A 24879-nucleotide genomic window follows, 5' to 3' on the forward strand; every position below is an offset into this window, starting at 1 on the left:
AGCTGGGCAGGAGGCGGGCCGACTGAATCTGGACGACGCACGGCGTCGGGCTGTGATGTCATCACGCAACGGCACGCCGGGCGGTGGCGTCATCGCGCAACACCACGCGCTAGGCGTACGCCGTCATGACGCTGCGTACGACGTCAAGATGCTGCGTATGCCCTCATGCGCCTGCGGGCCGACAGGCCGTTGGCGCGCGGAATATTCGGACAGTGCAGGATATTTGGAGCCCCGCTTGATGTCGGGACCAGCCCCGCACAACTCCATACGCCTCCGTAGTTTGAAGTGGGACCGGCCCCGCGAGGCCGTACGCCTCAAGCGACCACGTTTGGTCGCGCTAGACGCATGCACTCGCATGCTGGTGAGACAGGCCCTTAACTCTCTGGAGTGAATGTCATGTGTGCAGTTAACATTCGTCATGTTACACAAAACACAAAGCACAGGAGTAACTCAGCGGGTCAGGCAACATCTCGGGCAGATATGGATAGGCAACATTTTATGTTGAGACCCTTCAGACTGACTATAGAGGGGGGGGGGGGGGAGGATGGGCGGGGGGTCAGAGAGAAAGTTGGAAGCAGGACAAAGCCTGGCAAGTGATATGTGTAAGAAGGAACTGCAGATGCTGGTTTAAACCGAAGATAGACACAAAAAGCTGGAGTAACTCAGCAGGACAGGCAGCATCTCTGGAGAGAAGGAATGGGTGACGTTTCAGGTCGAGTCTGAACAAGGGTCTCGACCCGAAATGCCACCCATTCCTTCCCTACAGAGATGCTGCCTGTCCCGCTGAGTCAGGGGCGGAAAACCCGGGGGGGCCAGAGGGGACACGTCCCCCCCCATGTTTTGAGAGGTGGGGGACATCCCCCCCCCCCCAAGTATTTGTGATGCCGATTTAAAAATCTCCGCTTTTAGCGCTGGAATGAGCCTCCGAAGCCTCGCGCGTGTGTGTGAGTGTGCGCATGCAAGCGTGGCCGCCAAAAAATGGTGTCCCCCGTCCCCTCCATGTTTTGATAGTGAGTTCCGCTCTTGCGCTGAGTTACTCCAGTTTTTGGTGTCTATCCTGGTAAGTGATGGATGGAGACAAGTGAGAGGGAGGGAGGTTGATAGGCAGATGGTTGGACAAAGGCAGGAGATGAAAAGACAAAACGTGTGAGATAAGGAGGCATGAAGTGTGAAACCAGAGGACGAAATCTAGGACGGGGATGGGGAGAGGGGGGAAAGGAGAGGAGGCAGGATGGCTGGAGATATGGATGTGCACCTGTGTAAGAGGAAAAGAGAGGGTGGGGATGGGGTAGGTGATTGTTTCTGGGTTAGTTACCTAAAATTGGAAAATCCAGTGTTCATACCGTTAGGATGTAAGCTACCCAAGCAGAATATACATAATGTTATAACTGTTTTGACGGACATTTGGGTAATTAGAGTGCTTCAACTACAGGGAGAGGTTGGATAGATTTGGATCATTTTATCTGGAACGTCGGGAGTTGAGGAGAGACTTGATGAATGAATATTGAATTATGAGAGGCATAGATAGGGTAGACAATCAGAACCTATGAGATATGGTAGCCAGCATTCAACATGGAATATAGAACAGCGCAGGCCCTTTGGCACGCATTGACCATGCTGAACACGATGCCATTAAACTAATCTCTGCCTGCATGTGATCCATATCACTCCTTTTCCTGTATATCCACGTGCCTGTCTCTAAGTCCTTTAAACACCACTACCATATCAGCCTCCACCACCCTTGTTGTACATTTGAGGCACCCACCATCTTCTGTTGCATATGTTGCACGTTGCATTGTTAATATCCTTTGTTTTGTATCTATCCCAGGCCACTGCGGTTAAGAATGTGCCTGAGTTTCTCAGCTATCTACGTGCCAGCATGCAGCAAGCTGTTCCTCAGAGCCTAGTTATCTGGTATGATAGTGTGTTGGAGACTGGTGAACTGGAATGGCAGAATGAGCTGAATGAATTGAACAAGTAAGTGCCTGTTATGGGAATCATCCGTATCTTGTTGCCTGCTGTTGGAGTAGTATCAATGCATCAATATCGCACTTGTGTCCCAATCACTCAATTCCCTCTGTGAAAAATCACCTCTCAACAAGATCAACTTTGAAGATAGACACAAAATGCTGGAGTAACTCAGCGGGACAGGCAGCATCTCTGGAGAGAAGGAAGGCATGATGATTCAGTCTGAAGAAGCGTCCCAACCCGAAACGTTACTCCTTCCTTCTCTCCAGAGATGCTGCCTGTCCCACTGAGCGACTCCAGCATTTTGTGTTTGTCTTTGGTTTAAACCAGCAGCTGCGGTTCCTTTAAGTTCCTGCACAAGATTAACTTTGATTCTGACCATCAGTTCATTAAATGCTGATAGAGGCATAGAATCACACAGCATGGAAACAGGCCCTTCGGCCCTATTTGCCCATGCTAACTAAGATGTCCCTTCTAAGCTAGTCCCGTTTACCTGTGTTTGGCCCACATCTCTCTAAACCCTTCCTATCCATGTACCTGTCCAAGTGTCTATCAAATGTTGTTATTGTACCTGCCTCAGCCACTTCCATTTTGTTTGTTCCATTTACCCACCAACCTCTGAGTGGAAAAAGTTGCGCCTCAGGTTCCTACTAAATCTTTCCCCTCTCTCCTTAAACCTATGCCCTGTGGTTCTTGATTCCCCTACTCTGGGTTAGATTCTTTGTCCATTTACCCTATCTATTCCCCTCATGATTTAGTACACCTCTATATGATCACCCCTCAGCCTCCTGCACTCGAAGGGATAAAGCCCTAGCCTACACAACCTCTCCTTGATGCTCTTGAGTCTTAGCAACATCATCGTAAATGTTCTCCTTCCTTCCTATAGCAGGGTGACCAAAATTGAACAATACACTAAATGTGGCCTCACCAGTGTCTGGCACAACTGCGACATCACACCCCGATTTATGTGCTCAAATGCCTGACTGATGAAGGCCAATGTGCCAAAAGCCTTCTTCACCACCCTGTCAACCTTGTGTCATTAACTGTGATCTACTGCTTAATCTCTCAGCGATTCCAAATTGCACTAAAGTCACAAGAAACTGCAGACACTGGAATAGGGTTTCAAAGTGGATTACATTTTAATAAATGTACACAATTCAGTGAGAAACGCAAGCTAGCTGTGTTTTATTCCCGGTAGAGTTTTCTTTGATTCCTGTGACGGTATTTTCCTGAACTACAACTGGACGGAGGAGCACCTGGAGCGGACGTTGGATCTGGTGGTGGGACGCCAGGCAGATGTCTATGTTGGGGTAGATGTGTTTGGCCGAGGAGATGTGGTTGGAGGAATGTTCGAAACCAATCGGGTAATGTGTGATTTAGAGTGCAGGCCCACCACCGATCTTTCTGGCAACTGGTGGTCCGCCCTTTCTTTGAATCGGGGAAACCCGCCCCCAGAAGTCCCCCCATAAATGTGGCAAGTGGGCTGGGTGAGGCAGCTGAACTCAACCTCATTGGGACCTCTGCGCTGATCGGCGGTTTGAATTTGCCTCCCTTCAGCCCGGCCAGAGCCGGCAGATTGGTTCCCATAGTCGACTTCCAAAGCCAACTTTGCAGGCTGGTATCTCAGCCCCTCCCCCCTCTCCAAGGTCGTGAGCTCTGTTGATCCGGCAAAATGGATAATCCAGAAAGGCTCTGGTACTGAAGATGCCAAAAAATCGTTGTTGGTTCTATATTATTCCAATACGCTAGATAATTTTCACTCAGTTATATTCGTACATTTGCAATGAGTTTGCCATATAAATAAGAAAAAAAATGACACTAGCCTTTTAAAAAATATTTCAAGGTGCTTATTTCAATAGAACATTCTGCAAGACTGAGACACGGATACCTGTGTTTAAGAAGGAACTGCAGATGCTGGAAAATCGAATGGACACCTGTCTTTTTTGTTCAAAACACAAGGTGCTGGTGTAATTCAGCAGGTCAGGCCGCATCTGTGGCGGGAATGGACAGACGATATTTCGGGTTAGCTCACCGACTGAAGAAGGATCCCGACCCAAAGTATCATCTGTCCATTCCCGTCACAGATGCTGCCTGACCCGCTGAGTTCCTCCATCACTTTGTGTTTTGTTCAGGATTGCAGCATCTGCAGTTCCTCGTGTCTCTCTGTTTTTCTGTTTTGTAGCCTGGTTACATGATTTTATTGGAGCTGAAGTAATTGGCAATTTCATTGCAGAAGGCTTAGCATTGATCTTCAAGACTGTATTTTATTGCAGACGTTTCTAAGACTATCTAATTGGAACAATAAACAAGAGAGAATGTAGACACAACGTGTAGGGAAGAACTGCAGATGCCGGTTTAAATCAAAGATAGACACAAAATGCTGGAGTATCTCAGCAGGACAGGCAGCATCTCTGGAGAGAAGGAATGGGTGACATTTCGGGTTGAGACTGAAGGAGGAGTCTGAAGAAGGGTCTTGATCTGAAACGTCACCCATTCCTTCGCTCCGGAGATGCTGCCTGTCCTGCTGAGATACTCCAGCATTTTGTGTCTATCTTTGAACGTAGACACAGTTCAGATGTAGATGCTGGTTTACAAAAGGGCCCCGACTTGAAACGTCGCCTCTCCGTTCTCCAGAGATGCTGCTTGACCCGCTGAGTTACTCCAGCACCGTCAAGCCGAACCATTTAAGTTTGATTTGGAAAAGACATTTGAACAATTATGTGGATAGGACGGGTGTAGGGCAATGGGCCAAATGCAGGTAAATGGGACTAGCTCAAACGCATCAACTTGGTCAACATAGACAAGGTGGGCTGAAGGGCCTATTTCCGTGCTGTGCAGCTCAGTGTGTTGTCAATAAATGGTGACGTGAAGTTTTAATATTTGCATCAAAATATAAATGTAATTAGATGCATTACGGAATCATGAGTCTTGTCCTGAGGTGGCTTCTTATAGTTGTTGGCTGTGTCCAATTGGATTGGTGGAGATGAGCTTTGCTTCAGGAAGAACCATGCCAGTGTTTTTGCTGCCCTCTGCTGTTGTGGCCAAGTATTCCAGCTTTCTGCAATCCTTGCTCTCAACACAATTCACAGCAGGGTCCTCTGTAACTGCCTTTAATGATGGTAATAAGCTATTGCTGGACATTAATAACGTTTTTCAAATTGGAGGGAAAGGTTTGAAAATCAAAGTTTGTCTTTGCAGCAGTTATTTTATAGCTAAATTGTGTAAAGACTAGTGTTCTGTCATGCCCAAAGTATCCGTTTAGTTTAGAACACAAAGTGCTGGACTAACTTAGTGGGTCAGGCAGCATCTCTGGAGGACATGGTTAGGTGATGTTTTGGGTCGGGACGGGTGGAAGAGAGGAGGGGAAGGTCAAAGCCTGGCAGCTAATGGGTGGATACAGGTGAAGGGTGGGTTATGATAGGCCAGAGATGAAAAGACAGAAGTGAGACAAAAGAATTGAGGAGGAAGAAATGGAGGTGGAGAGGGTGGAAATATGAGTCCAGGTGGGGCACAGGTGAGAAGAAAGGGGGAGGGGGGGGGGGCGTTGAAGGCAGAGGAAAGGCTTGGGGGAAGAAGGGAGAGCGGGAAGGTGTTGTAGTTTTATGGGGAAGTTAAGCACCAGGTGCAATAATCTCTCAGCATTTTTCATTTGCGATATTTTCAACTTCAGAGTGAAGTATTTTTGTGATGATTTGCGTTGTGTTCCAGTCCTTCGAGCTGATCAGGAAGTACAACTTGTCGGGAGCTTTGTTCGCTCCTGGCTGGGTGTATGAGGCTCTGGATAAGGAGAGCTTCCATCAAAACCAACACAAGTAAGTTGCAAAGCATTTCATGAGCTCATAAATAAATGATTTGTTATGCCATATTTGTAGACGATAAGCTGCATTAAAGTCGGCGCTAATGGTATTTGCTTCCAGACAGAAGATCTTGGCATCCATGTGCAACATCAGGATAATGTAGCTAGGATCATCCGGAATCTGTAGCTGTGAGGCTTGGGTTATGAGACATGTGTAAGGCAGTGATTGCAGCTTTGCTGGCATCTGAAGCTGACCACGCTAATTATCCCGAAAGAGTTGAGAGTCAATTCTGTTTCATTGTCAGATGTATTGGCAATGGAACAATGACATTCTTGCTTGCTGCAGCTTTACAGGCCTGTAAACGCAATAACACACAAATAAATATACCATAATCAATGGTACAAAAATAAATAATCAGTAACATGAGGTAACCAGGCGATAACAATGCAAAACCAATGTCCATAGTGTGACTGACACAAGGTCCCGAGAAGGTCATAGTTGCTGAGGTAGTGGCTAGTGTTGTGCTGTGCTTAAGAGTCTAATGGTTACTGGGCAGGACTTTCATACGAAGAAAGACTGGATAGACTCGGCATGTACTCGCTAGAATTTAGAAGATTGAGGGGGGATCTTATAGAAACTTACAAAATTCTTAAGGGGTTGGACAGGCTAGATGCAGGAAGATTGTTCCCGATGTTGGGGGAGTCCAGAACAAGGGGTCACAGTTTAAGGATAAGGGGAAAGTCTTTTAGGACCGAGATGAGAAAACCATTTTTCACACAGAGAGTGGTGAATCTGTGGAATTCTCTGCCACAGAATGTAGTTGAGGCCAGTTCATTGGCTATATTAATGGTTTTAGTGGCGGCGCGGCTCTGGCTGCAGCGGCTCTCCGGCAGTCCTGTTAGTTTTGTGTTTTTTTGGTTTGTTTATTTTCGTTTTGGTTAGTCTAGTTTTGGTTTTTAGTTTGTGTTTTGGGGGGGGGGGGGTTGAAACGGGGCTTGCTGTCTCTCCCTGCGGGGGAGTGCGACTTTTTTGTCGTATTCCCCTTCTCTGCCTCCGTCTGCGCTGAGGCCTAGTGGCGGAGCTGGCGACCTCGAGACTCAGGAGGCAGAGCCTGCCAGGACTCGCACTGAGCTCGCTCCCGTGAGGACGGCCCGGCTCGGGGCTGGAACAGGGCTTTCGTGAGGGGCTGTGACGGCCGGCCCAAGGAAGGAACGGTGCTCCCGTCGGAGTAGCCGAGCTCGGGGAGGTACGGCGTTCCCAGCCTGAGGGAGGAGCGGCGCCCAGTCGGGGCGGCCCAGCCTGAGGGAGGAGCGGCGCCCGGTCGGGGCGGCCTGGCGCGAGGGAGGAGCGGCGGCCTGGCGCGAGGCTGAGACGGTGGCAGTACTCACGTGAGGGCGATCCGGCTCGGGGCTGGAATGATGCTCCGGGGGCTGGGACGGCAGTTCTGGTGGCGGTGGCCTGAGACCGGGGGTTCGGCCGCGGGCCAGCGGCTGCGTCAGCAGGTCTGGTGACCGGCAGCTTCGACTACCCCGTGTTTGAGCCGCGAGGAACATCGCCCGGGGGGTATCGCCTCAGCGCAGAAGGAGAAGAGGAGGGAAGAGACTGCAGCCCTAAGACTTTTGCCTCCATCACAGTGAGGAGATGTTGGGTGGACTCACTGTGGTGGATGTTAATATGTGTTTATTGTTGTTTTTTATTGTATTGTATTATATGTAATGACTGCTTAAATTTCGTTCAGACTTCGGTCTGGATGACAAATAAAAGGAATTCAATTCAATTCAATTCAATTCAATATTTAAGAGGGAGTTAGATGTGGCCCTTGTGGCTAAAGGGATCATGGGGTATGGAGAGAAGGCAGGTGCGGGATACTGAGTTGGGTGATCAGCCATGATCATATTGAATGGCGGTGCAGGCTCGAAGGGCCGAATGGCCTACTCCTGCACCTATTTTCTATGTTTCTAAGAAGCAGCTCTTGAACTTGGAGGTCATGGACATCATGAAAGAAGACCCTTGTCCTTAATTGGACTTACTTGCGCTATACATTGTTCCCTTTATCCTGTATCTCTGCACTAGACGGCTTGATTGTAACCATGTATAGTCTTTCTGCTGACTGGATGGCACCTATCAGGATAGCAAGCAAATAAACTTGTTATAATACCTTGGTACAGGTGACAATAAATTAAACTAAAACTAAAAAACACTAATTAGATTAGAATGAGGGGCAAATTAAAAGGACTGTTGGTCTCCCATCCATGAACCTCTCAGCTTCTTTAGACTTTAGAGATACAAAGCGATCACCCTGTACACTAACACTATCCCACACACTAGGGACAATCTTATAATTTTACTGAAGCCAATTAAACTGTACGTGTGGAATGTGGGGGGAACAGGAGAAAACCCACAGGGAGAAGGTAAAAGCTCCGTGCAGACAGCGCCAGTGGTCAGGATCGAACCAGGGTCTCTGGCACTGTGTAGCTCTACCGACCACTCTCTCCATCCTTTAAAAAGCATCTTTAAACTTATTTGATCGGTGCGGTGTTTTTTTTTGATCTGGGAAACAAACGGTGAATTTTATTGCGTTAAAAAATCCGTATGAATGTAACTTGTCAAGCATCAGCTGAATTAATCATTTATTTTATTGTTCATTGGCATCCGTTGTCTCCCTCTCTAGGTTCTGGAGTTTGTTGGCTGAATATTTGCCCGTTCACCGTATCTGCACACTGCCCCTTGTCACGTCGTTCTGTCAAGGCTTTGGGAAGAACGTTTACTGGAATGGAAAGGTAGTGTTTGAATGAACCACTCAATGGTGCAGATTTACCTCTCCTCTCCCACATCCTGAATCCATCGGTGGGGAGAGGGCGGGAAGAGGAGTTGTTACATAGACTGATCATTTGCGTTGACTATGTGTAGTTTTACACCATTAAGGGCCTGTCCCACCAGCATACGATTGCATGCGTCTAGCGTGACCAAACGTGGTCGCTTTAGGCGTACGGCCTCGCGGGGCCGGTCCCACTTCGATCGGCGGAGGCGTATGGAGTTGTGCGGGGTTGGTCCTGACATCGCGTGGGGCTCCAAAAATCTTGCACTGTCCGAAAATTCCGCGAGCCAATGGCCTGTCGGCCCGCAGGCGCATTGAGGGCGTACGCAGCGTCTCGACGGCGTAAGCAGCGTCTTGACGGCTTACGCCTAGCATGTGGCGTTGCGCGGTGATGTCACCGCCCGGCGTGCCGTTGCGTGATGACGTCACCGCCCGACGCTGTGCGCCGTCCAAATTCAGTCGGCCCGCCTCCTGCCCAGCTGATTGGTGAGTTCGTGTAAAGTACGTCACGCGCGAACTTTGCGCGTATTTACCGCATACGTAGCGCGTATTTACCCCAAACGTAGCGTGAACTCCGCTTCCGTTTGGTCGTGCTAGACGCATGCAATCGCATGCTGGTGGGACAGGCCCTTTATGTGTGTCGGAAGGAAGTGCAGATGCTGGTTTATACTAAAGATAGACACAGAGACTGAAGAAGGGTTCTGACCCAAATCATCACCTATCCATGTTCTCCAGAGATTCTGTCTGACCCGCTGAGTTACTCCAGCATTTTGTGTCTATCTTCGTTTTATAACATTATCAAGATAGGTGCAGTAGCTATACCGAGCCCAGTTTTGATGCATCTAAGCCCACTGCTTTTCCTTAACATGCTCACGCACGATAGTAACAATTCCTCCCCCTTTGCTGTCTCTGTTATGTATGAAGTTCTACTGGTGTTTAGTGATTTATTGCAGCTTTCCCCTTCTGACGAAGGCCATGGATAGTTAATGCAGCGGCTGTTAAATAGCTTGCTATTGATGCTGACAATCTTCAGTTGTTGTATTTCAATCCTTTAGTTGAACCAAGAATGGTCATGAGTGATAGAAGCAGAATTAGGCTCGGTATTACATTACTACTGCACCAATCTTGATAATATTATAAAACGAAGATAGACACAAAGTGCTGGAGTCTACTCCGTCATCAAGTCTACTCTGCCATTCAATCATGGCTGATCTATCTCTCCCTCCTAACCCCATTCTCCTGCCTTCTCCCCATAACCCCTGATACCTGTACTAATCAAGAATATATCTATCTCTGCCTTAAAAATATGCAGGCACGGAAATCGCTATCAAAATATAGGGGGGACAGGGGAGACACAATTTCTTGGCGGTCGCTCGCGCATGCGCATACTCACACACACACGCGAGGCTTTGCAGGCTCAATCTAGCGCTAAATGCAGCTCAACTCTGCCTGTCTCGCCGGGTTAACCTACAGCCCTGCCTGGACTGACGGGACACCAGCCTGGAGCCGTGGAGCTAGCGCTGCTTCTCCGCGCTGGCTGTAACCCTGGGCCATATTTCCCGTAAGTCCAGGCAGGGCTGTAGGTTGACCTGGCGGGACAGGCAGAGTTGAGCTGGGTTTAGCGCTGCTTCTCTGCACTGGCTATGGGCCTGGGGCACAGCTCCTGTCTGACTCCCGCCGTCTCTGGCCACTCCCGGGGGGGCTCTAGGGTGGGGACGGGGATGTTCCAGTGGCGGTTCGGCAGCGATTGCAGGTCCGGAGACCGGAATCGATCCTGGCTGTGGATGAGGCGCAGATCTGTGTCCAGGGTTGCCGAGGGTGTTTTGGCACGTCTCCTTCTTCCAATCACCACGCTCTATCCTCAGTCCCACCCCCCTAATTCAAGAGAGCATAATCAAACACAGGCTGGCAGGACTAGTGTAGATGGGACATGTTGGTGGGTGTGGGCAAGTTGGGCCAAAGGGCCAGTTTCCATCCTGTCGGACGTTATGACTCTATAACTGTTTCTCGTTAATCCTTTGTTTGTATAATTCTTAATGCTGCAGAGGTGCTTGCTTATTGGAGTACAAACTTATTAGGCGGCACAGTGCCGCAGCAGGTAGTCTCAGCCTCACAGCGCCAGAGACATAGATTCCATCCTGCACTGGGGTGCTGTCTATGAGGAGTTTGCACGTTCTCCCTGATATCGATTAAAAACAAGAAAACTTTAGGCACTGACTCAATGAGCAGATCAAAGAAATGATTGCATTTTCAAGTAAAATATTCAGTTTAATATTACTCCCTTCTGGAATGTTGCTAAAATTAAAGAGGTTTGTTGACTGCAAAATATCAAGTTGCAGAACAAGCTAAATCCTCCACAGCCTGTAGTCTAAGCCATTGGTAGGAGCATTTACTTGCCCCTGTAATTATGCAAAGTTCCTCTATTGTGTTGATGTAAATAGCATGGATTGAATTCAATCAAATAATGATTGAATTCAGATATTTTAACAAGGGATCATCCCAAAGATTCCGAACCTTTGACAAAATAGCAAACATGCGCTGCTTCATAGAAGATAGAACAGTCCAACACAAGGCACAGTTAGTGGTGCAGTGGTCGAGTTGTTGCCTTACAGCGCCAGAGACCCGGGTTCAAATCCTGACCTTGGTGCTGTCTGTGAGGAGCTTGCACGTTCTCCCTGTGACCGCGTGGGTTTTGCTCCGGTTTCCTCCCACATTCCAAACACGTGTGGGTTTGTAGGTTAAGTGTTTAAGAAGGAACTGCAGATGCTGGAAAATCGAAGGTACACAAAAATGCTGGAGAAACGCAGCGGGTGCGGCAGCATCTATGGAGCGAAGGAAATAGGCAACGTTTCGGGCCGAAACCCCCAGTCTGAAGAAGGGTTTCGGCCCGAAACGTTGCCTATTTCCTTCGCTCCATAGATGCTGCTGCACCCGCTGAGTTTCTCCAGCATTTTTGATGACCTTGGGTTTGCAGGTTAGTTGGCTCCTGTAAATTGTCCCAAGTGTGTAGGTTAGAATCTGTGTGAATGGGTAATCGACGGCCACTATGGATTTGTTAGCCTGAAGGCCCTGTTTCCACACGGTATGTCTAAACTAATCTAAATCAAAAAGGAAAAGGCCCTTTGGTCTTTTCTCGTCTCTATCACAATTAGCAGTTGTAGAAATGTCTAATCTATCTGTCCTACAGCACTTCCCCTTTGCTTTCCCCACCCCTCCTCTCTGTCCATATATTCCCTATGCACCAACTTCCCTCCTTGTACATTCTTTCCTTTGGCTGCACAGTTTGCAACTCTGCAATCAGTCTGTCACATCTTCTTCTTTCATCTCTGGCCCTTGTTCCGACCATCTGCCATTCAACCCGCCCCCAGCCAGTGCCCTTGTATTACCTACTATGCTTTGTCCTGCCTCCCCACTCTCCCAGCTTTCTACCCTCCCCCCCCCCCCCAACTTCCTACTTCCCATCTCACAATGTGAATGAATGAATGAATGAATAAGTCTGTTGGCCAAGTATTCACATACAAGGAATTTGCCTTGGTGCTCCGCCCACAGGTGACAACATGACATACGGTGACAGATAGGAATGACACATAAAACATTAATAATAAAACATTATCGATTAAACATGTGGATTAAATAAAATACCAGAGCAAAAGGAGGCTACAGATTTTTGGTTATTGAGTAGAGCTACTACTCGTGGACAAAAGCTGTCTTTATGTCTGGCTGTGGCAGCCTTGACAGTCCGGAGTCGCCTTCCAGAGGGAAGTGACTCAAAGAGTTTGTGGCCAGAGATGATCTTGCCCACTCGCTTCCTGGCCCTTGCAGTGTACAGTTCGTCAATGGAGGGAAGGTTGCAGCCAAGAACATTCTCAGCTGGTTGGACGATTCGCTGCAGCCTCTGGATGTCGTGCTTGGTGGCTGAGCCAAACCAGACCATGATGGAGAATGTGAGGACAGACTCTACGATGGCTGTGTAGAATTGGACCATCATTGCCTGTGGCAGATTGTGCTTCCTCAGCTGCCCCGCGGGAAGTACATCCTCTGTTGTGTCTTTTTGACTGTGGAGTCGATGTCTGAAGAAAGGTCCTGACTTGAACATGTCCTCCAGAGATTCTGTCTGACCCGCTGAGTTACTCTAGCACTTTGCTGTTTAAAAGTAGCAAATATAAACATTGCGAATTTGAAGTCTGCTGTCGTGCCCTTGGTGCTTGGTGTACTGAATTAGACTTGTTCACGGCTGATTTGACCCAAACTTAAGAGCATGTCAGAAGATAGCCTCACATGTGCTAGCACTTGATCACTGGTAGAATCTACAGCTTTGAATTAACAGGTTCACACTAGTAACTAGTACAGAAACCTGGGCTGAGATTTCTTCTGCAGCAGACCGCTGAAATGTTAAAACACCGCACTGTCTGTACCTTCAAGTGGATTAGAATGAGGGGGAAAGTAAATCTTGAACAGGGGTGGCACACAGTGGTAGAGCCGCTGCCGCACAACATCAGAGGCCCGAGTTTGATCCCGACCTCGGGTGCTGTCTGCGTGGAGTTTGCACGTTCACCCTGAGACCGTGGGGGTTTCCTCTGGGTGCTCGGGTTTCCTCCCACATCCCAAAGACGTGCGGGCTTGTGGTTTAATTGGCCTCCATTAAATTGCCCCTGGTGTGCAGGGGGTGGATGAAAAAGTGGCATAACGTACAGTGAGTGTGAATGGGCGATTAATGGCCAGCATGGATTCGGTGGGCCAAAGGGCCTGTTTCTGTGCTGTATCTCGAAAGTAAACCAAGAGGGGGGTGTGGTCGGCTTCTGGTCCTTCCTGGCATTAGTCATTGTTCCACAACAGTTATCACTGATTGTCCACAGCAGATCAGATTCAGATTCCGATCAGATCAGATTCAACTTTAATTGTCATTGTCAGTGTACAGTACAGAGACAACGAAATGCAGTTGTTCCACAACAGTTATCACACATTATCTGATTACGCACTTGTTTATTTATTTGTGAGAAATATCCAATTTCACTCTGGTTTATCACACTGTCACATCAGTACCTTATAGCCTTTTTAATAACGATTGTGAAAATGATTTGGTCAAAGCTGGGATGACACACGAGTGGTCGGTGACACCTCAGCGTCTCAGAACTTGGCAACGTTTTTCCAGAGCTGATGATGTTTCAAGAAATGCAACAGAGCCTAAACATTTTCTAAAATTAACTGCGCATAAACTGCTCGAGGAACGGTTTGAGGTTCCGAGACGCTCCGTATTGATGTCAGCTTTGTGCTGTAATGAGCACATTTTTAATGCTAAGTTGTGAGCATAATTGATCATTTGGAAAATGAGCATACATTGGCTGAGAATGCAACGAAGCAACTAGCTTATTTACCACGTTGTGAGTTTACTCGGTAGAAATTGGGATTAAACCCTCGTATTGTTTAACGTTTCCCTTGGGCAATCTGTATTAATTTTGCTGCTCCTCCCCGCAGGTGGAGACCGCTGGGAGCTGGCTTAATCTTAGTGCACAGGAAATTCAGCCTTTATTTATAGACCTGCAGTCGGATCTGGCGAATGGTTTAATGAAGATCTACGGGTGTTCAGAAGGTGCCTGGAATGGAGGATGCAGTCTGGTAATTAAGGGTCTAATCCCAAAGACCAGGCCAGAAATGTCTGTGAGGTTAGTCCATGCATGTGGTCCATCATCCTCTCAACCTTTCCGATCTATATATCTGTCCAAATGGCTTTCTGAATTCGTAATTGTTTCAGCTTCTATAGCTTCCTCTAGCAACACATTCCAGGCACGGACCACCCTCTGAGAGAAAAAGTTGCCCCTGAGGCCCGTCTCTGAAGAAGGGTCCCAACCCGAAACATCACCTATCCATGTTCTCCAGGGATGTTTAGTTTAGCTTAGTTTATTGTCACGTGTACCAAGGTACAATGAAAAGCTTTGGTTGTGTGCTAACCAGTCAGCAGAAAGATAATACATCATTACAATCGAGCCATCCACAGTGTGCAAGAAACACAATAAAAGGAATAATGTTTGGTGCAAATAAAGTCCAATAGATTCCGATCAAAGATAGTTCAAGGGTCTCCAATGAGGTAGATAGTAGCACAGTTGTTGGTAGCATGGTTTAGTTGCCTGATAACAGCTGGGATCCTGCCTGACCCACTCAGTTATTCCAGCATTTTGTGTCTTTCCTTGGTAAACTAGCATCTGCAGTTCCTTGAATCTACTTAAGTATTTTGCATCTTGTTTTAGACTCCTCTATCCTGGGGGAAAGACTGTGATCCCCACCCCTCCGGAAGTCTCCCCGAAAATGTGACACCTAGGTCAGGTGAGGCGGCTAATTTCGACCTCATCAGGACTTCCATGGCCTATCGGCGGGATGAACTTGCCCCCTGCGGACGGGGCTCTGGAACTCCGTCCCGGCCAGAGCCGACAGATCCATTCCCAGAGCCCACTTCCGTTCCCATAGAGTTTGTGGGCTGGTATCTCAGCCACCCACGGCCGTGACCTCTGTTGGTCCAGCAACACCGATAATCCAGAAAGAGTCTGGTACTGAGGTTGCAACAACAGCATCACAGGCACATAGACTAAGACAAACACAGAGAGCTCATTGAAAAGATGAAAGGCCTGGATAGAGGATGTTTCCACTAGTGGGAGAGTCAGACCAGAGGGCACAGCCTCAGAATAAAAGAATGTATCTTTAGAATGGAAATGAGGAGTAAGTTCTTTAGTCAGAGGTTGGTGAATCTGGAATTCATTGCCACAGATGGCCGTGGAGGCCAAGTCATTGGATATTTTTAAGGCACGGATTGACAGATACTTAAGTAGTAAGGACCTGTATTCGCTATAGAAACATAGAAACATAGAAACTAGGTGCAGGAGGAGGCCATTCGGCCCTTCGAGCCAGCACTGCCATTCATTGTGATCATGGCTGATCGTCCCCTATCAATAACCCGCGCCTGCCTTCTCCCCATATCCCTTGACTCCACTAGCCCCTAGAGCTCCATCTAACTCTCTCTTAAATCCATCCAGTGACTTGGCCTGTGGCAGGGAATTCCATAAATTCACAACTCTCTGGGTGAGAGTTTTTTTCTCACCTCAGTCTTAAATGACCTCGCCTTTATTCTAAGACTGTGTGTGGCCTCTGGTTCTGGACTCGCCCAACATTGGGAATATTTTTCCTGCATCTACCTTGTCCAGTCCTTTTATAATTTTATATGTTTCTATAAGATACCCCCTCATCCTTCTAAACTCCAGTGAATTCAAGCCTAGTCTTTTCAATCTTTCCTCATATGCTATGAAATCTTTTCATATTATTGACCATAACATTATGTAAATATCCTTCTTATTTGCCAGGAGATGAATTCAGACTCCAGGTTGTTTCCTTCCCTGGACTCGCACCTATATCTTCCCTCCCACTCCACCTACATTCTTTCCTCAGACTTCACAATTTGCAGCTCTTCAATTCTTTAGTCTCACAGCTTTTTCTTATCTCTGGACTTTGTTTAACCATCTGCCTATCAGCCCCCACCCCCTCCCCCTCAACACCTGTGTTCACTTATTACCTGCCAACCATCATCCTGCCCCTCCTCTCTTCCAACTTTCTTCCCGCCCAAAACAATCAGTCTGAAGAAGCGTCCCGACCCGCAACGCCACCGATCCATGTTCTCCAGAGATGCTGCCTGACCCGTTGAGTAACACCAGCGCTTTGTGCTTTTATTTCCGTAGGTTATTTGGTTTAGAGATCCAGAGCCCTCCCAGAGTTTTTGTGGCTGTTATTTATAAGGTGGAAGATGACGCTAGAGTCAAGGTGAATCCGGAGCTATCGGCATCTCCCCTGCCACAATGCAACTCTGGCAAGCTTTCCTCAGCTAATGGTACGTGACGTGGGAATAGATGTGCGTGTATGTAGCACTAAATTACTGGTAACAATAGTTACGTTTCATAAACAAATCCTTCCCCTTCATGTGCGTGTGTGTATAGTAAGAATCGTAGTCATATATCGTACAAACAAGCCATGTGGAATATCAAGAACATATCCTCACTCAAAGGTAGACAAAAGTGCTGGAGAAACTCAGCGGGTGCAGCGAAGGAAATAGACAACCCAAGGGGTTTCGGCCTGAAACGTTGCCTATTTCCTTCGCTCCATAGATGCTGCTGCACCCGCTGAGTTTCTCCAGCACTTTTGTCTACCTTCGATTTTCCAGCATCTGTAGTTCCTTCTTAAACACATATCCTCACTCATCCCATTTCCAGCACTTTGGTTTTGTTTTATTATTGTCATGTGTAGTGAGATACTGGGGGAAAAAACACAGTCAAATCATACTATACATGAGTACAATCAAGGCAAGTACAAGTACATCAGATCGTCCAAAGAGAACAGGACCAGAATGCAGAATATAGTGTTAAGGGCCTGACCCACGAGCATGCGACTCCATGCGGCAAACGCGACCTAAAGGGCCAGTCCCACCAGCATGCGCCTGCATGCGGCAAGAGCGACCTAACGTGGTCGCTTGAGCCGTACGGCCTCGCGGGGCAGGTCCCACTTCGATCGCTGGAGCAGTATGGAGTTGTGCGGAGCTGGTCCTGACATCGCCCGCTGCTCCGAAAAATTGACCGTTCAAAATTTCTGCGTGGCAACGGCCTGCCGACCCACAGCCGCCTCGACGCCGTACGTCACTCGCGAACTTCCCGCGGACTTCGCTCGAACTTCATGTCACTCACTCGACCTCCGTGCGGCCCCCGCTTCTGGTTTGGTCGCGCTTGCCGCATGCAGGCGCATGCTGGTGGGACCGGCCCTTTAAGTCGTGCTTGCCGCATGGAGTCACATGCTCGTGGAACAGGCCCTTTACAGTTTCAGAGAAAGAGGATTTTTGAAAATGTGCAAGGGCTGCCGTGAGGTAGGTCGGGAGATCAGAATGACATCTTTAGCTTATGGGGGGACCATTCATAACACAAGGGAAGAGACTGTACCTGAATCTGGTTGCACCTGCGTTTAAGCTTCTCTATCTTCTGTCTGATGGAAGACGGAATGACCGGGGTGTAAATGGTCCTTGATCATGTTGGCTGTTTTATCCACGCCAGCGTGAAGTATAGATGGAATGCATGGTGGGGAGTTATGGACTGGGCTACATCTGCAACTTGCCAATTTCTTGTGGTGTTGGGCAGAGCAGCTCGCAAACCAAGCTGTGATGGAACCCAACAGTATGCTTCCTACAGTGCACCCATAGAAGTTGTTGGGAGACATGCCAAACCTTTTTGGCATTTTGTGCTTTGGCAAGTTTGTTGCAAGGGAAGTGAGTGTATTTATGTATCTTGAGCTCTCCACTAAATTAAAGATCTTGGAATAATCTGTAGCCATGGCTGTTCACATAACTGATTGGAAACCTACCAAGGAGCCTTCCTCTCAGTATCTGAATTTTCTTTCCCACTGAAGAAAGAGAGCAGATGTCAGCCAAACCTGTTTGTTATTGTATAACCACAATATTATTTCTTAATTCAGCGTCAGCTAGCATCTGTTGTGCTCATGCCATAATTTGGCAATGACAGAATCAGAATACAGTGGGTATGCTGTGGAATAGTGAGATCATGTGCTGTCTGCTTAGCTGCTGTGTTTGTTCTGCAGAATTGTTTCCAATGCAAACCGGGTTGCCTATGTTTTATTTTGTGTTTCCACATATTTGGCAGTTCTGACGAATATAATTAAAGTGTGCCTGGGCAAGTGTACTTTTGATATTGAATCTGGTTTATGCCAAAGATAGACACAAAGTGCTGGAGTAACTCAACGGGCTAGGCACCATCTGGAGAAAAAGGATGGTTGACGTTTCGGGTCGGTAGCAGTCTGAAGGAGGGTCCAGATTCGAAACGTCACCCATCTTTTTTTCTGCAGAGATGCTGCCTGACCCGCTGAGTTACTCCAGTGCTTTTTTCTTTTTGTTGTTGTAAACCAGCATCTGCAGTTCCTTTTCGGCTATATATTTATTCAAGATACACCTATATCTTAAGTGTACTTTCGATCCAAGTGTAAAAATGTTCTTTAATGATTGCTGTTCAGCCCATCGTCCAAGCACACAGTTTCTTGGCAAATCTGATACCACTACATCTTTTTTCCTATTAGCTTCATGAAGTTTGAGACGAATTCCAAGTCCCAATAAATGGTGGTCTAATAACCACTAAACACATATTATGTTTAATTGAAAAAGGACTTGTGGTGTATGTTTGTTCAGACTGTATTGGACACCAAGAAGGGTAGTAGCTGGGAGTTTGTGGGGAGTGACTTGTGAGCGTGATTTATTACGCTTGCATTTGCCAGCAAACTTTATGTTGTTTGTCTGTGATTTTTGGAGAGCCACAATGGACTGCAGGAATGGAAAAGTAACCATTTAAGTGAAAGAATCTCCACTGGGACATATAATTAAACCAGGAAGTACAACAGAGTAAAAACTGGGGGAGCTCAGTGGGTCCAACAGTGTCTGTGGAGGGAATGTACAGACGACCTTTCGGGTTGGAACCCTTCTTCAGACTCTGGAGTGGAGGGGAGGGGTGGGGGGAGGGGAGGGAGGATAAAAGCTCTAAATGAGTCATAGAGTAATAGGTACTTCAGCCCAGCTTGCCCACACCAACCAACATGTCCCATCTACACCAGTCCCACCTGCTTGCGTTTGGCCCATATTCCTCTAAACCTTTCCTAAACATGAACCTGTCCGCATGTTTCTTAAACGTAGTCACAGTACCTGCCTCAAATACCTCCTCCTGTAGCACGTTCCCTACACCAACCATCTGTGTTATCGCTCAGGTTCCTGTTAAATCTTTTCCCCCTCATCTTAAACCTATGTCCTCTAGTTCTTGATTCCCCTACTCTGGGCAAGAGATTCTGTGCATTTACCCAATCTATCATTCCTCGCTTATTTTGTACGCCTCTATAAGATCACCCCTCATCCTCTTGCACTCCAAGGAATTACTGGCAGATGGCCAAAGTGACAAAGGCTAGAGGTGACCCGCTTAGTTCCTCCAGCACATTGTCTTTTGCTGAGGATTCCTGCATCTACAGTTCCTTGTGTGTCCAAGTATGATAGAATACCTCAACATGTAATATGCAGAGAAAGAAAAATAAATGAAAGGAATGCGACAGATGACGCAATGGGCTAAGTGTTCGGCTGGCAACCGGAAGGTAGCCGGTTCGAATCCCGCTTGGAGTGCATACTGTCGTTGTGTCCTTGGGCAAGACACTTCACCCACATTTGCCTGTGTGTGAATGTGTGTGAATGTGTGTGAGTGATTGGTGGTGGTCGGAGGGGCCGTAGGCGCAGATTGGCAGCCACGCTTCCGTCAGTCTGCCCCAGGGCAGCTGTGGCTACAGAAGTAGCTTACCACCACCGAGTGTGACTGAGGAGTGAATGAATAATGCGATGTAAAGCACCTTGAGTATTAGAAAGGCGCTATATAAATCCCATCCATTATTATTATTATTATTATTATAAGATAGCGGATAATATATTTTTATTTTTGTATAAATACGGGAAAATGGCCTGATTCTGCTGCAATGTGTTGTGGACATGACACAGTTCTGGCACTGTGGGGAAAAAATTACTCATGTAAAATACATTTTCAGCATGAGATGAATTCATCTTGAAGGGATGTGGCCTTTACAGGCAACTCCTGCATTATGGTCATCCGAGCTATGGAAATTTGCTGAATTTGCAGAATTCAAAGATCACCACTATAAAAATTTGAGGTGCAGCATAAAATATGCTCTCAGAATCTGTGATTAAAAAGTAAACGAAGAAATTACTTTTTTTTAAGCTAGTGTTTCCTGACGTGTCACAGATGATGCCGATTTGTGATATGGAAAATCGCAACATGGGACATTTTCTGGAAATGCAAAACAAACCCTGTGGTTTTGCTGCCATGTTTAATGAGTTTTGAAAGGACAATCCCTGTCGCAACATCAAAGTTTGTTTCTTAAAAGCAGACCACAACAACAACGTTTTATCAGCCTGTTATGCCCGATCCTGTATATTAGTAACAAACCTTTGCAGTCTGTTGTGCCCGAACCTGGCTACTCTCTAGTAGCAAATTGACAACACAGTCTTTTCAATACTGTCTTTTCAAAACACTCTTTATAATAGACATTAGCGACAAAACCTTTGTAATCTTCCGTGCCCAATCACTACAGCTTTTTACAATTTGTGTACTAAATAAGTAGTCGGTGATTGGATAGACATGGGAATATTTTGGATAAGAGCGACAGAAAGACAGCTGTACTATACATGTGAGAGAGAGAGAGAGAGAGAGAGAGAGAGATAGAGAGACCATTATGCTACATTACTCCCTTTGTTCATTTTATCTTCTCACTCCAACAAGAAGAACAACTCCAGTTTGTAAACTATATTAGATTTGACTATGAGCTCTTTCCTTCCATCCTGCCGACTAAAAAGGCGGCAGCTGAGCCTTTCCTTCCATCGGAGCTACAGACCGAGCTGAAACAGATGAAACATGTGCTCACCAATGCGAAGTCTGTAAATGATCATCTCGTTTCCATCACACAGCAGCTGAAGGAGAGCAATTGGGTTGTGGAGTTGCAAAGCCTTGATTTTGGAGTGCAACTCAGTTACAGAACTGGATTGAGGTAAATCCCAGCCGGTTTCAAAGTGAGGAGCTGAGTTGGGATGGATCAGACAGACAGGCAGCATTGATGGAGGTGGAAGAAGATTGCTGCTTTCACACACTGATGGACAACTTGGGAGAAATAACCTCTTTACAGATCAGGAGGAAGTGCAAAGCCTTTGGTCACAACTCTATCATGTGACCAAGGGTCTAGAGAGAGAGAGAGAGACGCTGAACATTTTGAAACAGATGAACCTCTTGAAAGAGATTATACATAACCTTGACCAGGAATACAATGACTCAGACCTGGTGGGTAATCAGTGTGATGACAATCAGGACATTGATGAGGACGGTAACAATGGCGTTTCTGATGAAAAGGACAATTGCCGTTTTGTTCCCAACCCTGACCAGATCGATGCCGATGGTGATGGCAGAGGAGACGACCTGCAGGAACAACTTTGACAACGACAACATCCCAGGTATCTATGACATGTGCCCCGAGAACAGCGCCATCAGCGAGACTGACCTGAGGAAGTTCCAAAGGGGACGATGCAGATTGATCCTAACTGGGTAGTGCTCAACAAGGGCAGGGAGTTACTGCAGACTGCCAACTCTGACCCTGGCCTTACTGTCAGATTCGATGATCAACATCATCAACTTCAGTGGCACCTTCAACATCAACACAGACTGCAATCTATGCTGGCTTTGTCTTTGGCTTCCAGTCCTGCAGCCGCTTCTATGTGGTGATGTGAAAGCAGGTCACCCAAACCTACTGGGAGGAGAAGCCGTCCAAAGCCCATGGATACACTGGCGTCTCGCTAACAATGGTGAACCCCACCATGGGCCGAGGGGATGGAGCACCTGTGTAACGCTCACCAAAGAGAGTGGCAACACCCTTGGACAGGTGCGAAATTTATGGCACAAACCCAAGAATATCGGCTGAAAGGATTACACCGCCTACAGGTGGCACCTGATCCATCGACCCTAAACAGGTTTCATCAGGATGGTGGTCAACTGGTCGCCATACCTTTGGTTTGGTGGACTTTGGGGTACTGTGATACATTATGGTTTTATCATTCTGCTGATCATTGCTCTATTTCTTGCGACCATTGTGTGTCTATCGAGGACAGTGAATGTTATCATGTATGATAAAAAGGAAGGAATGAAAGGGCTAATAGTTAAATCTAATATAGTTTACAACATGGAGTCATTCTTCGGGTCTAGTTGAGCAAAAGAATGGCTCGGTGCCAAGTCTGAATGACTTTGCAAATGATATGGAACCCAAATGGAGGACAGGTTGTCTTTTTAATAAAGAAATTAAGATGGAAACATGCAGTAATAACATGTGCTTCTTTCAAGGCTATGAAAAAGCCAGGATTGAAAAAATAGCTGACGCTGCAGAGATAAACTGATTGGATGAGCTTAATTTGGACCCAGCTTGTCCTATATTCTGAAATGCTATAGAATCTTTCAATCATGCCATATTCAGACTTGGTAGGTGTGTTTTACTGATATGAAAAATATATAACGACACAAATTCCTCATTGTTCGAGGACTGGAACCCGAGAAGCACCGAGCAATGTTTGTGCTCTTTAAGGTCTGATGAATCGATTAAAGATTGTCTTGGTTTACCTTTAACCAGTTTGTTGTTGTCTGCTTTTAAGAAACAAACTTTGACAGCACTTTTCCTGGTGAATGAAATACTTTTACTGTGGAGAGGCTCCATGTCATTGGGGCTTTTCCCCTGGAGTGGAGGCTGAGAGGTGACCTACCTCGGGTTTACAAATATCGTGAGGGGCATAAATATGATGGATGGTGTCAGATTTTCCCCTCCAGTGTCGGGGACTCTTAAATTAGAGGGCATAAGTTTAGAGTGAGCAGGGAAACATTTGAAGGGAACCTGAGGGTGGTGGGTATATGGTCGGAGTGGACGTGGTGGGCCGAAGGAGCTATTTTCATGCTTTGTGCCGCAATGACTGTTGTTAGTGTCGAGGCTGGATATCGGCTGTTTGATATTGCTGCACTGTAATTTTGTGCCAAGCTACAGTTTAAATTACAGATGTGGTTGAAATACCCAGTTGGTTGTGGTTTGTTAATAGACACCAGTATCTTCTGTACCTTCTACCTCCACACCATGGTGGCTGACAACTTGCAGCCAGCCGTGCCGTGCCTGTTAAATGCATTCAATGTTGTGGTGTTAGATAATCAGTCCGTTGCTGTCAAATGTGCGGCACGATTGTCGTAAAGTCTGCACAGACTATTGAACATCCACTTGTACTAATCCAACGGCAATCCCATGTTCTTCTCACCATGTTTCCGTCAACCCCACTCCACCCATTCCCGAAGCATCTTCCCCTTACCTTCACACTAGGGCCAATGGCCGGTTAATCCACCAACCTGCATGCCCTTGCGTTGTGGGAGGAGGCCAGAACATCACGCGAGAGCGTGCAAACTGCACGTGGACAGCGCCAGAGATCAGGATTAAATCCAAATCGGATGCTCTAAAAAAACACCAGGCTTTTTTTGTGTAGAAGAGGGTGCCAGTGCGTACACCAATTAGAAATGAAGTGACTTTAGAGTGCCCTTCAGACCACCGTGTCCACGTCGACTGGCAATCGCACCGTACACTAGCACTATCCTACACATTAGGGACAATTTGCAATTTTACCGAAGCCAATTAATCTACAAACCTGCATGTCTTCGGAGTGTGGAATGAAACCGGGGCACCTGGCGAAAACCCACGCGGTCACAGGGAGAACGTACAAACTCCATGCAAACAGTGCCCGTAGTCAGGATCGAACCCGGGTCACTGGTGCAGTAAGGCAACAGCTCCACCACTGCACCACTGTGCCTCCCTTTTTAAAGTTTAGTTTGGCGTGGGAGAGATTGGTTACTGGACTATTCTCAATTAATTGTCGGAAGAAAGATCTGCTCATCTTTAGACATTAGACATCTACATTCCTCAACAAATTTTTTTTATCCATGTATCCAATGTTGTGGACTTGTTAACTTGTAATATAATAACTGAACACTGTCTAAACAAATGTTCTAATTCATTCACTTACGCTATCCATTAGCTAAGCACAACTAATAAATATGCATGTCAGTCAGTTTAGCTTATTGTCACGTGTACCGAGGTACAGTGGAAAGCTTTTGTTGTGTGCTAACCAGTTGGCAGAAAGATAATCCTTGATTGCAATTGAGCCATTTGCAGTGTACATATGCACGATAAGGGAATAATGTTTAGTGTAAGGTAAAGCCAGTAAAGTCCGATCAAGGATAGTCTGAGGGTCACCAATGAGGTGATTGTAGTTTAGGACTGCTCTCTGTTTGTGGTAGGATGATTCAGTTGCCTAATAACAGCTGGGAAGAAACTGTGTTTAAGAAGGAACTGCAGATGCTGGAAAATCGAAGGTACACAAAAATGCTGGAGAAACTCAGCGGGTGCAGCAGCATCTATGGAGCGAAGGAAATAGGCAACGTTTCGGCCCGAAACGTTGCCTATTTCCTTCGCTCCATAGATGCTGCTGCACCCGCTGAGTTTCTCCGGAATTTTTGTGTACCTGGGAAGAAACTGTCCCTGAATCTGGAGGTGAGTGTATCTTTTGCTTGATGGGAATGTCACATTAAAGGTGGCAATACACTGAACAGTCAGAAAAAAGCACCGTCCAAAGGCATGAGACAAGTTTGCACCATA

At 46.9% G+C, this 24879-nt stretch overlaps 1 protein-coding gene across 1 annotated transcript in view; it reads left to right on the plus strand.

Moving 5' to 3' along the window:
- Nucleotides 1–24879, plus strand: part of engase (endo-beta-N-acetylglucosaminidase) — a 51361-nt gene that overhangs the window by 19217 nt on the left and 7265 nt on the right. The window contains exons 6-11 of the mRNA XM_033043982.1: nucleotides 1829–1977; nucleotides 3167–3332; nucleotides 5677–5780; nucleotides 8437–8545; nucleotides 14059–14246; nucleotides 16305–16453. Of these exons, the coding sequence (XP_032899873.1) occupies nucleotides 1829–1977; nucleotides 3167–3332; nucleotides 5677–5780; nucleotides 8437–8545; nucleotides 14059–14246; nucleotides 16305–16453 (865 nt within the window). The remainder of the gene's footprint in view (nucleotides 1–1828; nucleotides 1978–3166; nucleotides 3333–5676; nucleotides 5781–8436; nucleotides 8546–14058; nucleotides 14247–16304; nucleotides 16454–24879) is intronic.

The sequence above is a fragment of the Amblyraja radiata genome, chromosome 26, assembly GCF_010909765.2.
Source record: "Amblyraja radiata isolate CabotCenter1 chromosome 26, sAmbRad1.1.pri, whole genome shotgun sequence".
In the NCBI taxonomy this organism is placed as follows: Eukaryota; Metazoa; Chordata; class Chondrichthyes; order Rajiformes; family Rajidae; genus Amblyraja; species Amblyraja radiata.